This window comes from Malaya genurostris, chromosome 2 (genome assembly GCF_030247185.1).
Source record: "Malaya genurostris strain Urasoe2022 chromosome 2, Malgen_1.1, whole genome shotgun sequence".
NCBI classification, from domain to species: domain Eukaryota; kingdom Metazoa; phylum Arthropoda; class Insecta; order Diptera; family Culicidae; genus Malaya; species Malaya genurostris.
Genome location: NC_080571.1, coordinates 126,174,220 through 126,188,166, shown reverse-complemented (window position 1 = coordinate 126,188,166; position 13,947 = coordinate 126,174,220). Strand labels below are relative to the sequence as shown.

General features: G+C 36.1%; 1 protein-coding gene across 3 annotated transcripts in view; it reads right to left on the bottom strand.

Annotated features, from left to right (window-relative positions):
- Window positions 1-3,914: 3,914 nt before the first annotated feature.
- The window catches only part of LOC131428685 (GRAM domain-containing protein 2B-like), a 62,855-nt gene continuing 52,822 nt past the window's right edge, over window positions 3,915-13,947 (bottom strand). For all 3 annotated transcript variants that reach the window (XM_058592730.1, XM_058592733.1, XM_058592732.1), the window contains 6 exons: window positions 11,861-12,063; window positions 10,091-10,194; window positions 9,659-10,031; window positions 9,268-9,593; window positions 9,090-9,209; window positions 3,915-6,117 (listed from right to left, as the gene is read on the bottom strand). In XM_058592730.1, the coding sequence (XP_058448713.1) occupies window positions 5,971-6,117; window positions 9,090-9,209; window positions 9,268-9,593; window positions 9,659-10,031; window positions 10,091-10,194; window positions 11,861-12,063 (1,273 nt within the window). In that variant the 3' untranslated portion in view covers window positions 3,915-5,970. The remainder of the gene's footprint in view (window positions 6,118-9,089; window positions 9,210-9,267; window positions 9,594-9,658; window positions 10,032-10,090; window positions 10,195-11,860; window positions 12,064-13,947) is intronic.

Sequence of the window (13,947 nt, the reverse complement as noted above, 5' to 3'; positions counted from 1 at the left end):
AATCGAAGAAGAGACCGGCTCTTTCTCAGACCATACTTTTATCTTTTATTTTCAGGTAGTCATTGTCGTAAACACACTAATTGAATGTTACATAATATCTAGATAAATAGTTCATAGTAAAGCGCAGTTACACTGAAAGAATTTAATATTCTGAACGCTGATACAACAGCTCTTCCCCCTTAAGGAGATATTACAAAATTCACAATCTGAATACATTTAACCATTATAATCATTGAACTAAGAATTCACAATTACAATTATATATCTGTACCATCAAATGAATTGTTTCCATTTTGATTCTTGCTTCGGTGAGTACACCTTCCTATTTGTTTCCGTTATGGCTGTCCCAATGAACTCCGAAACATCGTTAGCGTTTTGTACAGTCACAAACAGTTGCTGTGTCAAAGGTGAAAGCATCCACCCTCCGTTCAGTCGGCCCCACATATTAGGCAATCTATTAGTTGTTCGAAGAACCATCACCACACTCCTTTCCTTAAGAGTTGGTGAATATCTCTTCACTTTTATGTCACCAATCTTTGTGACAATCGTTGAACGAAGCCTTGAAAACCTCTAAAAGATCCAAACAAGCAAACAATATTCAATTGGAATTGTCCTTAGCCAGTTAGCTGCAATGCTTTGTCATATTCCGAAATGGCTCGGCAATACTCATCAAAAGAAATCCACTGTCTACACTAACAAAAAGACGCTACTGAACAAAATGGCGTTCTACATACAAAAAATCGTCACTTCGGCTTTGTCACTGAATGTTGAGTACTTCCTTTCCTCTGTCGAACAACTATTGAACACTCACCAATTTCCTGATCGGAACTTTTTCCGCTACCAATGGAAAGAAAAATTAAACTAGTGTTTCTGACGTCGCAATAAAAGTGATCGAAGCAATGAAACACTTCCAATTCGAACAATAATTCGTACATTTATTAACTTTCTGGCTGGAACCTTTTCCGTTACCAATTAAAAAATAATACACAGCCACTGCCGTTGAAAAAGAAAACTCATGCCACTATATCCTCTTCTGACACACAGAGTATGGCCGTTTCATAAATATTCCTCACACGTCGAAAATCTTTACTCGTAGCTTACAACCATACACGCGCAATAAAAAACACTTTTTCTCGTCGCCACTTATTATGTCCGAAACAATAATTATCTGGAAGAACTTTTCGGGTGTTTCGGTAGTTGTTAAATAAAACATGTTGTTTGCTTGAAGTCCAATCGAAGAAGAGACCGGCTCTTTCTCAGACCATACTTTTATCTTTTATTTTCAGGTAGTCATTGTCGTAAACACACTAATTGAATGTTACATAATATCTAGATAAATAGTTCATAGTAAAGCGCAGTTACACAGAAAGAATTTAATATTCTGAACGCTGATACAACATGGACGTAGACCGTTTAGGCATGAAACCATGTAGTGTATCAGATATATAGCTGGGGCAGTGAAGAGTGATGAAGTCCAGTATTATTATTTCAAATAGTTTCGATACAGCTCATAAGGCAGCAATTCCTCGATAGTTTGACATAATAGTTTTGTCACCTTTCTTAACTACAGGGAAAATGTAAACGTTCTTCCATGAAGCAGGAAAAATTCATTGAACATTATAGTCAATGGCATTAGGAGACTTCTTGAGCATTTCTTCAGAACGAAAGATGGTATACCAACAGGGCCAGCGTTAGTAGATGTTTAAGATAGTTTAAGACAAGCGTTTTCGACGATGTCTGTCATAATTATAGGATGAGACACAATCGAAGGATGGCGAGGAACATTGTTGGCTGCTATGTGGATTTGTTGATTCGTCAAAGTTTCTGCGGAGAAAACACTGCTCAAGTATTTGGAAGCACTTGTGCTGTGGATGCTACTAACAAAGGAGTATTCTAAGTTTTCATTCTATTATTTTCATTTAACGAGTTAAAAGTCCTAAGTTGACTAGGTCCTACATAAGGCACATTAGATATTATAGAAATGGTATTGGCATGCCTGTTAGTGTTAAATTGAGTAGCTGACGGCTGAAATGTTGACGAAGTTCTTAAATCGGTTTGCGAGAAGTTGACAGGATTAGGCGTAATATGTGGTGAAGTTGAATAAACAATAGTTCCGGCAGGATTGTTTGTTGCAGGTGGCAGTGTTGGGTTGGTTGCAGATGACAATATTTTTTGTATTAATAGTCGTAGTGGTGTTGACGGGTGACGGAGGAGGTGGAGCGGTATTGATGTGGTTGCTGGTCAAGAGTGTCGGTAATGATAAGTTTGAAACGATGGTACTGGTAGTGGTAGGTGCTAGTGGTAAAACTGTAGTATTTGGCGGTGGTGGAGGAGCACAGCGAGTGGTGGCTGCGAATGACAGCAGTGTAAGCGTTTGCAACAGTGGTCGTTATTGTTCGGGTCTGAAACGAGTGGAACTATAGAATTCGAAGTGCGTTGAGTACATGATGGAACTTCGAATCGCGGAATTTTGTCAGGTTGAGATATGGATCGTCTACTGGTGCTGCTAGTACGAGGTCGCTTTTTGTTGTCATCGAGTATCGATTCGAAATAATTAGTGAGGTCCAGGTGAAGATCGTCTAGCCGTTCTAAAAAGCGATTACCATCGTTGATAGAGCTATCTGGTTGGTCTCGTAATCCAGAGCGATTCATGCAGCTAGGTCGGATACAAGTGTTGGAGTACATGCGACAGAAAAGTTGCATCGTATCTGTCAAGGAGCCGATCAACTTCAGAGCTGAGGTAGTACACTGGAGGATCAACTGCATAGTAGCATCAGTTGACTTGTTTTAATGCGATTATATCCGGCACTGGTAGTAGACTCCCAGGCAATCCCGAATGGATTTAACTAGAGAGCTGTTCAAGTTAGCGCACTTTACATCGAAACTATTAGAGCAAACCCGGCAAACTATTTTGGCATCTCGCGAACTAGAAGAAGCAAAACAAACGTTGGCATCTCTTTTGATTTTTGTCATTGTAGTGGTATGCGTTGGACAGATGTCAGATGCGTGAGATTCGTTGAGTGATCGTGAGTGCTATCGTCTTTGATGAGTGCGAATAGCAGCCTTTGTATTAACGAACGAATAAATGATTTCTGATAAATGCTCACAATATATACACGACGGACGGATTCACTATGTCACCGGTGCGCGTTTATTCACTTAACGGGATAAGTTTTAGTGTAATCGGAGTAGTATAACACTGTATATTGACAATTATTTGTAGAGCGGACAATTTGACCTTGTATTCACTCGAAATACACTGAACCAAAAACAGTCCAAAAATACGTCCAGAATCGGCAAACAGAAGAGGTACCATGTTCCTCCAGGACAATACCAGGCCACACACGTTTATAGTGACTTGTCAGAAACTCCGGTAGCTTGGTTCGTTAATGAAACATCCTCCATATAGTCCGAACCGACCACCATGCGATTAAAATCTTATTCTTGCATAGCGAAACTTCCTTCCTGATAAAAAGGGAATAATACGAAGATTGGGGACGGGTATAGCGTGATTTGGTTAGCCGATGCCTTCGATTCCCAACCCCGTACATAGAGTTAGAAAGTTTTTCTGGCCCGAAGAGGCGAATGACATTATGATTAAAACCTCTATAATCAAAACAAAAAAATACGAAGATTGTGAAAAACAAGTACGAGATTATTCACAGAGACCGAGACTTCTATAAGAGAGGCATAAAGCTTTAAATGGCAATAAAGTATAGAACCAAATTGTGCATATTTAACTCAAAACAGACAATCCGAATTATGAAAAAATATTGTCTTTTTACCAATATTGCTCGATCTGATAATATTTTTTGACCCACGAGAATATTGATAAAAATTTCAAATGAGTAACTTGTAGGTAATATAATTTCCTTTGCCATGGATTTCGGATGAAAATAGAAAAGACATCGAACTGGAATTTATTACTTTCTATTGCATAACTTCACGATACAGATAAACGTAACAAGATCAACACATTTCAGTGAAAAAGCCTCTCAAACATATTAATATTGATGAGTCGTACTAGTTAGATTGTAATGCTGATTACACAGTTTCTAAACCAACCTTCTCAGCGATTTTCTTAAAAGGTTTTCGCCAACGAAATGTTTGGGTAACTTACTAATTACATTAAATTACATAAAAATGAATATCAAGAATACTATTAGAATTTGAAAAAATAAGTTTCCAAAAATTTCGAAACTTGTGATAATTTAAAAACTCTCGAAAAACCATCTTGCAACAAACAATTTAATACGGATTTGGAAAATTGCTAATTTCACATTGATGATTAAATGCTCTTATATTGTTTCAACCTAGATTGGATCACGAATATTAACTGTATCGAAACAATAGTTATTAGGTGGGTATACTCTGGTTAATCCTACAGAGATTGATGTATAGACTGATCAGACCTAGTAGGGTAGTGCATTAATGACGTAGCCTTTTTATTTTGTCATGACGGCATTTTGCGTAGTAGTTCCATTTTTTTCTTTATTTCGGATTGGTGGTTCAATACATAGAACACCGGTCTTATAAGCCAGTTGTCGTATATTCGAGAATATGCATGTTTCTGTACGCTAAGAATCGGCTGCGAAGTCTGTTGAAACAGAAAGTCAAATTCCACAAAAGGATTGTAATACCAAAGCTTTTTTCTTTTTTGTAATAATGTCGAAAAAAATCATAGCATTAGTCATGTAATTATTATGTACGCTTAAGATCAATCCGCACTAGGCCGATCCGATCGTTCCGACAATTTTTTGCTGCGGCTATGGCTGAGCTTCATATGCAGCTGTGTGCATGTAAGCAATTTACATACAATTATACAATATACATTTTTATCTCCAATTTTATAGCATAAAAATTTTGATCAGTAGGTCCAACTCTGCATTTTATATTAAATACTATTCACATGAAGTCCGCGATGGAAAAAAAGAGAATAAAACAGTTTATTCTACGGAATCCAATGTATAAATGTTTTTGATTTAACTGGAAAGAATTTTAATGTCCGTTTTCTATAGTTCTATACCTAGCAGCCTCGTTTGTATTATTTCATTTTGTAACAAGAATCTTCAGCCAACTATATTTACTACGTCATGCATGAACGACCCTAAGGCGATATGTTATCGTCCTTTGGCAACGAAATTAGATTCAACTGTTGCAAAATTCGATTAACTGTGCTACAGAGTAGTGAAAAACATCGTCATCGCGCATAGAATTGTTTTTTCTTCATAATCAATACGATAATAAATACATTCAGAAAAATCATTTTTCAGAAACGATGTTTTGAGCACTTAGAGTCGCATTTTGTGATTTTCAAAACCGCAACATAAGAGCGGATAATCGATCCTACCAATATTTTCTAACCTTGGTGTACGGTACTCGGAAATATGGGACAAGTCGCATCATTTACTGCATTTAATATAGCTTTCATGAAGCTTTTGATACCAGGTTCAAGCAGGTTACACTTAATCGATTGAAGTATGTTACCATTTCATTGATAATAACATGTAACTATCGAAAACATCAAGCCAATATCCTATACTCTACAACAGACTCTTCACTTAGGTCATACTGTTTACTTATGACTAGTTTGTTTTATTATATTCCTTTTGTTACTTCAGAGTATCGTACAGGAAAATCATGATTATGTTCGGTGAAACAGAACAAATTACCAAAATTTGTTCAACAAAAGAGTAGATTCCAAAAGAAATAATAACTAACTACCCTTTGCATGATATTTTATCTATCGTCTGTCTTTTACATGCCTGTTAACTTTTTCCTGTCGTTATTATATACCGAGCCAGCGTATGTTTCTTGGTTGTATGTTGTATTATAATGCTCTGTTTAAATGCATCTTCACTAATAAATACTTAAAATAATCTATCACGAATATCACGACAATAAGTTATAAATACAACAAGGAAGGCTAATGTCTACCAAAACCAAAAGCTTACCGAAACTGGATACTCGCTACGTTCCGTATTCAGATGTAGTTTCTAGAACTGAACTGTCTGTTGCCAGTGGCGTGCTGTTAGATTCTGAGTCACCTGCCGCGACACCGTATCGCTTCGTGGAATCGTGTAAAAGAATTGACAAAGTTTCTAAACTTTTACGAACCTAAAAACCAAAATGAAACAATATTAAACTGTTGATGAAAAGTTATATAAATAGTGAATGTATAAATCTATGCAATAAATATGTTTATAAAGTAGGTACATATGTGTGTATGTATCATATCATTGATGCTTCATTGGGTCCTATTACTGTAAATACTACCTTGATCAAAAAGGTCTCGAAATTTATTCAGGAAATTAAAAAGACAAGATTATTCATTACAATCGATACTGTCCATTTCAAAGTACTCCCCGTCGACTGCAACACACTTATGCCAGCGCTTGATCCAATCCTCGAAACATTTTTTATATTCAGTTTTCGGTATGACCAACAGCCAAAATCTCATCTCGGGTTCTGAAACGCGTTCCACGAAGCAGTTTATTGAGTCGACTGAATAGGAAAAGGTCGCAGAGAGGAAAATCAGATGAATTCGGTAGTTGCTAAATGGTATTCGATTCGTTTTTAGCATAATACTCACGGATAACGATGACATTGTGTGACGATGCGTTATCGTGGTGCAAGATCCACGAGTTGTTTGCCCACAAATCTGGCCTTTTCGGTGAATTGCTTTACGCAAACGTTTCATAACGCTAAAACAATACTTCTTGTTGACGATCTGGCCTTGTAGAATGAAAACTATGAACATCGTCTTCTTTTTCGACTGAAAACTCTCTTATCATCATTCACAGTTTCACGGCCACTTCTGAAACGTTCGTGCTACTTATAAACGACTGTTTGCTTCAGAGTATCGTTACCGAAACACTTTTCTAACATATGCAATGTCGTCACACAATTGAAACCGTTTTTAACGCAAAATTTCATGCAAACTCGTTGTTGCAAATTCGATTCCATTTCGAAAATTGTACAGAATCTAGGACACGCACAATCGCAGATGTACTCAATTCAGCGTAACTTTTACAAATGTCCAGATATCATACTGATTTTGATGACATTGATAGAATATTAATGACAGATGAGGCAATCTAAAAAAATCTAATCGGGTGACTGAAAGCGCCACACGGTGTTAATTCCGGAAACTTTTTGATCATGGTAGAATTGCAATATATTCTCTGGATGATTGAACGAACAAAAAAAGGTCCCAAGGTATGATTTGATTATGAGCAATGAAAAACATTTCAAATCTTCGAATTTCCGGGTCCCCTAGAAAGTCCTTTGAATCAAATGAAAGGGCTTACGATCCTTTATAGAATTGCAAAATTTGATCTGGATCTTACTTCCGGTTCCGGAATTACAGGGTGTTTGAAATTTCAATCCGTCGGTGCAAAAAAGAAACAAACTTCTAACTTGGGCCCAAAATTTGTAGGTCATATTAGTTGCTGGTCATATAAACTGACTTTGGATATACCTGGTCCCTTGAAATTGTGGCCAAAGACTACAAAACAGAACTATTTTCACAAATAAACGGTAATCCGAAACTACAGGAAGCAGTTTTTTAAAGAATACCACAATACAGGGTCCGCCATGTATTTTTTTAAAACATGCAATAAAACACAAACGGTTCATCCGATTTCAAAATTTATTTTATCGTTTCGGTTAATTGTGGAATGTAATTTCATTCAAATGGCTGCCTCGGCTGGTCAGTCGGTCCAGTTTTTTAGTACATTTTCGATAGTATGCAGCTTTTTTTCAGCTATGGCTGCACGAATGTTGTCCTTCAAGGCTTGAATTGTCTCTGGCTTGTCCACATAACACTTATCTTTGACAGCATCCCAAAGATAATAGTCTAACGGCGAATTTCGACTTATAATTCGATCTTCGAAGACTGTGCGCATAAGATCGATCGTAGCGTTGGCTGTGTGGCACGGAGCGCCGTCTTGTTGGAACCAAATGGTGTCCAAGTCTTCCTCTTCAAGTAACGGGAAGAACCAATCGCTAATCATGGCCCGGTAGCGCTCGCCATTGACCGTGGCGGCGGCTCCTGCCTCATTTTCGAAGAAAAATGGCCCAATGAGTCCGCCAGACCAAAATCCGCACCAAACCGTCACTCTCTGAGGATGCATCGGCTTCTCCATGATAACGTGCGGGGATTTCGTCCTCCAGATGCGACAATTTTGCTTATTAACATACCCGCCGAGATGAAAATGTGCCTCATCCGAGAAGATCTTCAAGCTGATTTTCAAAGTAAAACTGCACTATTTTCACGCGGTCCTCAAGCGTATACACAACCATTTCGTTCAGCGGAAGGATAAAAGTAAGTTTCTGTCAAATCAGAAGTGACATTAGAGTTACCAAGTTACCAATGTCGAAATAACCGCTCGTTAAAAAAAAGTTAAATGGCGGACCCTGTATATTGTTGAGAATAGTAGTCATAAAAAAGGCATAATTACAACACTAGGGGTAAAACAGGAAGTCATTAACAGTAGACGGCGTAACAAATTCAGACTATCCGATTCCAGAAGCACCGGAAATAGTGGCCATATTTTACCAATTGGACTAACTTACTTCGGCGATGATTTGACCGATTTCCACAGACTTAGGTTCAAATGAACGGTCTTGTGGTCCCATACGGAATTTATGAACTTCATTCGGACCCGACTTCCGATTCCGGAATTATAGGGTAAAGTGTATTAAAAATGATATACCGTCGCATAAAGCGGCGAAACAAAATACGTTAAAAAATGGTCTCCAAATTACTCCAGTCGGTAGCCATCATCAGTAAACGGCCACACAAACATATTTCGGTTATTCTTTCAAGAATCGAAGAAAATTCTCAACGATTCAAACCGATTCGAATGATATATGACACTAGGCCCTTCGCGCCAAGTCTTGAATTTTCACAGTGATTATATAGCATTTATTCACCTATTCACAAATAATCTCAGTGCTTCGGAGACCCAAACCAAAAACAGCCATTCGTTGTTATCTTTTCATGGTTGACGGACAGTTGTTACAGTACACATATTTTCAAATAAAAATAGAGTAATTTGATGAATAATAATCCATGTTTTACATACCTTTGCAATTTGTTCTAAATTAGAGTTAAGAACTATATGAGCCTCTTGCTTGCTTTTATCCTGCATTTGTTTTTGCCATTTCAACACTTCTGCATACACATCCATATTATCATCATCTCCCTACAAAAATAAAAAGGTTTTGACATGGAATATAAGTGTCAGACCTACATTGACTTACCCAACGAAAATTGCTTAAGTTATAGATGCGAGACTGCAGATAGTGTATTTTGTACATGAGAAAACAGGAGAATAGTGCTAGAACTATTGCTAAAATTATTCCTACGTGTATAACACCAAAATCGGAGGGAAAGATTTGCTGTAGCCTAGTCCTAATTCTCGTTAGCATGCTATGGTTGCCATTACAACTAGTACTACTTTGAGAGGGGGTATCACTAATACGGGAGGTTTCTTTAATCACACTTCCCGCTGTCTTCAGAACTGCTGCAGATGCTATTAATGCAACCGGTGATTTTATTATTTGAACTGATTTAATACTTTTCGTGACTGAAAAAAAGTTGTACATAATCAACCTCCAGCAATTGAGTATGACTATCAAAATATATACTCACCGTCTGAGGATCGTTTAGTGCCATCTATTACTGTGAGCTTATCATTTATAGAGTCTCCCGAATCGACTACGTCAGACTTTTTATCTTTTATGTGGGAAGAACTTTCATTACCACTAATTGAGCAGCTACTGTCATCCTCTATCGAGCCTTCGGACACCTCGACATCGGGCACCTTCTGTGCGATTGGTTCTTCTATTTCCGGTGGAGCGACAGGACGCCACACGCTGCACATCAGCCGGTAGGCAGCTTCGCGGCTCATAAAACTTCCAAACACATGTCGATCGTCACAGGTCTGCACACCAACCGCATTTGGAAACATTTTTGCTGTCTTCTCTTTAGAAATTTTGACCACGGAAACAGTAGGTATTAGAAGCTGAAAGGTCAACAAATATTTAGCAATGAACAAGTGTTTTTAAAATCATTTGCTGTTACTTTGGTTACGTATCCGAAAACATTGGAATAAAATGCAAAATAATTCTGCGTAATGTAAAGGTGACCTTGCAATAAAATGTCACTTACTAGAGCACAGGAAAAATCTGAAAAGAAACAGGTTTAAGAATTTATTTTAAAATCTGACTGTTTCAGATGAGTTTTAATAAAATGTTTAAAACTACCTTTTCTCGAATTTGACAAACCCTACACTGATAAAAATTTTCACGATCGATTCATATGTAAACAGCACTTCAATTAAATATGCTTGTTCATTTCAATACATAACCAAAGCTATTTGTTTTAAGATTTCATGTACAAATTCATTAAGATGCAAGATTAGATAATTTTTCGCTTAGCTTTGATGTGTTTTTCCTTTGGATGTGATGTGTTTTGCTATTGAATCGAACTACATGTGTTAAACACTTCATTTTCTAGTAGAAATGAGTACAGCACAAATGTATGTGCACTTGATTCGGTCAACTGTGTTTCAACTGAAATCTGTATGGAAAACAATGTGACATTCGTTCGTATATAGAATCTAGAGGTAACAATATATCTTATCGGTTTGATGTGCATTTCAGATGAATGTAGGTAACATGATTTCCACTAAATATCGACAGTTTTTACATTCATTTTATAAGTTAAGTGTATATTTCCATGAATTTCATGTGTTCTACAAGTAGTGATAGCAAATACAAATTATAATACGGAGTACTTCGACAAATTTTCAAGGACACATTTTGCATCGTGCGGTACACTGTCATGATACACTGTCAGAGTGACAATGTACTTTAACGAGTTTTTATTTGTATTTGGTGATAGCTCAAATGCTTTGCACATGATGCTAGCGTGCAAATTATTTTCAGAGTAACAACAACATTTGTCATGGTTCAAATATTTGTCAGCTTATTCCTCTGCTCAACATTATGTTTTATATATTATATTTGAAATGGCATTGTTTCAGGAATTTTTTAACTATTTTCGATAAACTCAGACACCAAAGCCAAATGACTTGCAAAGTCATTTATCTAGTTATTTGATGTGCACGTCACTTCCGGTGGAGCTCTCAACGTGTAAGACCGTTGATTTGCGGATAATGCGTTAGAAATTCGAATAATTCGGGAAAAGGGAAGAAAGTTTTTTCGTACAGTAAAGTCCATGTGACTATAAACGAAACCGCTGGATGTATGGTCATTGTAACCTTTTGCAATCAAACAAAGAACGAAGAAGAAGATGTGAACGTGCATTACTTTACTTACCATTTAAAATTCACCATCTGCCTTGTAAGCCATTTTGTATTTCGATTAAAATTCTCCAATTTACTCTACACTAAAACAACAATTATAGTTGAAGAAATTTTGTTTCCTATATTACATGCTATAGATCAGCATTTATGAATTTAAAGAAAGTCCTTCTCTGCATTCAGTGAAAGTATTGAAATTAGTGGCAATAAGTGCGGTTTATCAGTAGCACGCAATGTTCCCCCTCCTATCAAAACTAATGAACATCGGAGTAGCCGTAAATATATTACGTACTTTTCTAATGAACATACATAACATTAGAGAAATATCAAATGACATTGAAATTAATTAACACAGATTTTTCATTTCTGATATTTCCTTCATCATTTTTTTATTTAGTTATCGTGGGATACAGAGTACAAATGCTCTCTTTAGTCTTTTTGTGAAATAAAGGCATCGATGACTTCGCTGTTAATTTCTAAAACCGGTTTTATTCTATTCTAGATTAATTTTATATACTCATACTTACAATTTATAACTTTTTCATCTTCCACTTGAGTGAAATGGCGTGAGAATTTTTTCTGTCGCGAGCTATTGAACTCTTTTTTCTTTTTCTCTTTCTCGGGCTTTTCAGGGCCATCATTCTTTGTGGCCGATTTTAGTGGATAAGGGCTGGAGCTTCTTATGTTTGACGATATCGTTAGTGGAGAAGACGTTAAGGATTTTAGAGATCTGAAATGATAAAACAGAACATGACACATAAAGATTAGTTAAAGATTAATGGTACAAATAATCGGTATTGCAGGGACTCAAAGTAAACGGCATATTTCATCACAAAAAATTCTCCCACACTGCAATTAGAAGATCATTTTTCTTTACAGTGAAGTATTGATTGAGTAGGTGATATAAAAATGATGAACAAGACAAATGGAATGACATAGAGCACATGTGCTTAGAGATAAGCAATCTATAGCAATACATTAACACGTCAAGCAAAGCTTTGTTTCGTATGCCAAGTTTCTGTGCGGAATTTCCAAAGTTAATAAAACGGAACTATCCGAACGCTTTTTATTTCGTTTTTGAACTTCCATTAATCAATAAAATTATAAACATTGCGATTAGGTTCATCTGATATATTTCTTTTATCTTATAAGAAAATTAATACTTGAAAATCCATATGCATACTAAAGACACAATAAATAACTGCAACATGTGATACTTGAGTTGGTTAAAATAATTCATTACCACTTCATTAGCGACCGACAATAACAAATGCAAATACAAAATCCATAGTGTCAATGCGATATCAAATATTTACTTGAAATAAATTCAAGACGCGTCGAACTGCAATCGCCTCGTGCAGTCATTGTTCTATTTTCAAACATTAGCGAATATTAGCCAATTGATAATACGAATACATTTCAATTGAGTGATTTCGTTTGAAAAAAGATTTATTAAATAAAACTGACTTACCCGTAATAAAAAACAGAACTTTTACGCCTAAAGACAACTCCCTCCTCATCACCGGAGTTAGACGAAATATTTATGTTGGGTGTTGAGTATGCAGGAGTCATAGGCATATTTCTTTTGTTGGCCTTCAAATCGGTTATCTTTCAAACTTTGTGAGAAATAGATCCTTAGTGTAAATTGATTGTATGCTAGGATTGATTTATTACAAAATATTCAATAATTTCGGAGAGTGCGGAAGGCTCTGAATATAATAAATAAATTAAAAAAAACATTACATATAAATTATACAGAAATTATATCCTAAAAACTTATGTTAAACCCGGTGTGCTCCTAATTGATTTTTATCTTTTTTCGGTTGGTTGCATTCTGTTGTTTGTGTTCAAACAAGATCATGCTGATCATGCTCAAACACTTCGAAGTTTAAAACAAACAATTTCCAAACGGCTACTAGCGATAGGCAAGTATATCAGCAATATATACAAATTAGTTTTCAAGTGAGAAAATGAAAAATGAAATCAACATTTACTTCACTTACTGCCGTTTGAATATATTTTGTTTTCATTTTCTCAATAAACTCAGAGCTTCGCACTTGTTATGTTCGAAGGTTTCAATGATCACTAAAATAATGATTCCAGTAAAACCTCTCAGTATCTTCCAAATCGTGCAATATTAATTCTCTGAAGGTTTCGTGATGAACGATTTATTGGATGATGTATCGCTTTAATCATACTTTAGATCGTTCCAGTTCAAGATCTAAAAATTCAAAGAACACGGTACCGTTACTGAACTTAAACAAAATTCGAAACACTGCTGTTGGATTTCTTCCTGTGTCAAATGAATGTAAATAAACGGCAACACTGACATCCTCAGTTTTGTTAAGCCCCCATTATACTCCGTTACCGGCAGAGAATTTTGCCTAGCAGTTATTAAAGGTTTTGTTTCTGTCAGATTCTTCCCATACGATACAGGCAGAACCGTTTTCAATTGGTTCAAAATGTTTAATGCTTTTAGTTTTATTTATTTTATTTATATCGTTCATTTATACCCGGCTTTAACCTAGTTACGGTCGTTCGCCGACCTTTGGTTTAATGTTTTTTCTATAAGAAATATATATATATATATATATATATATATATATATATATAT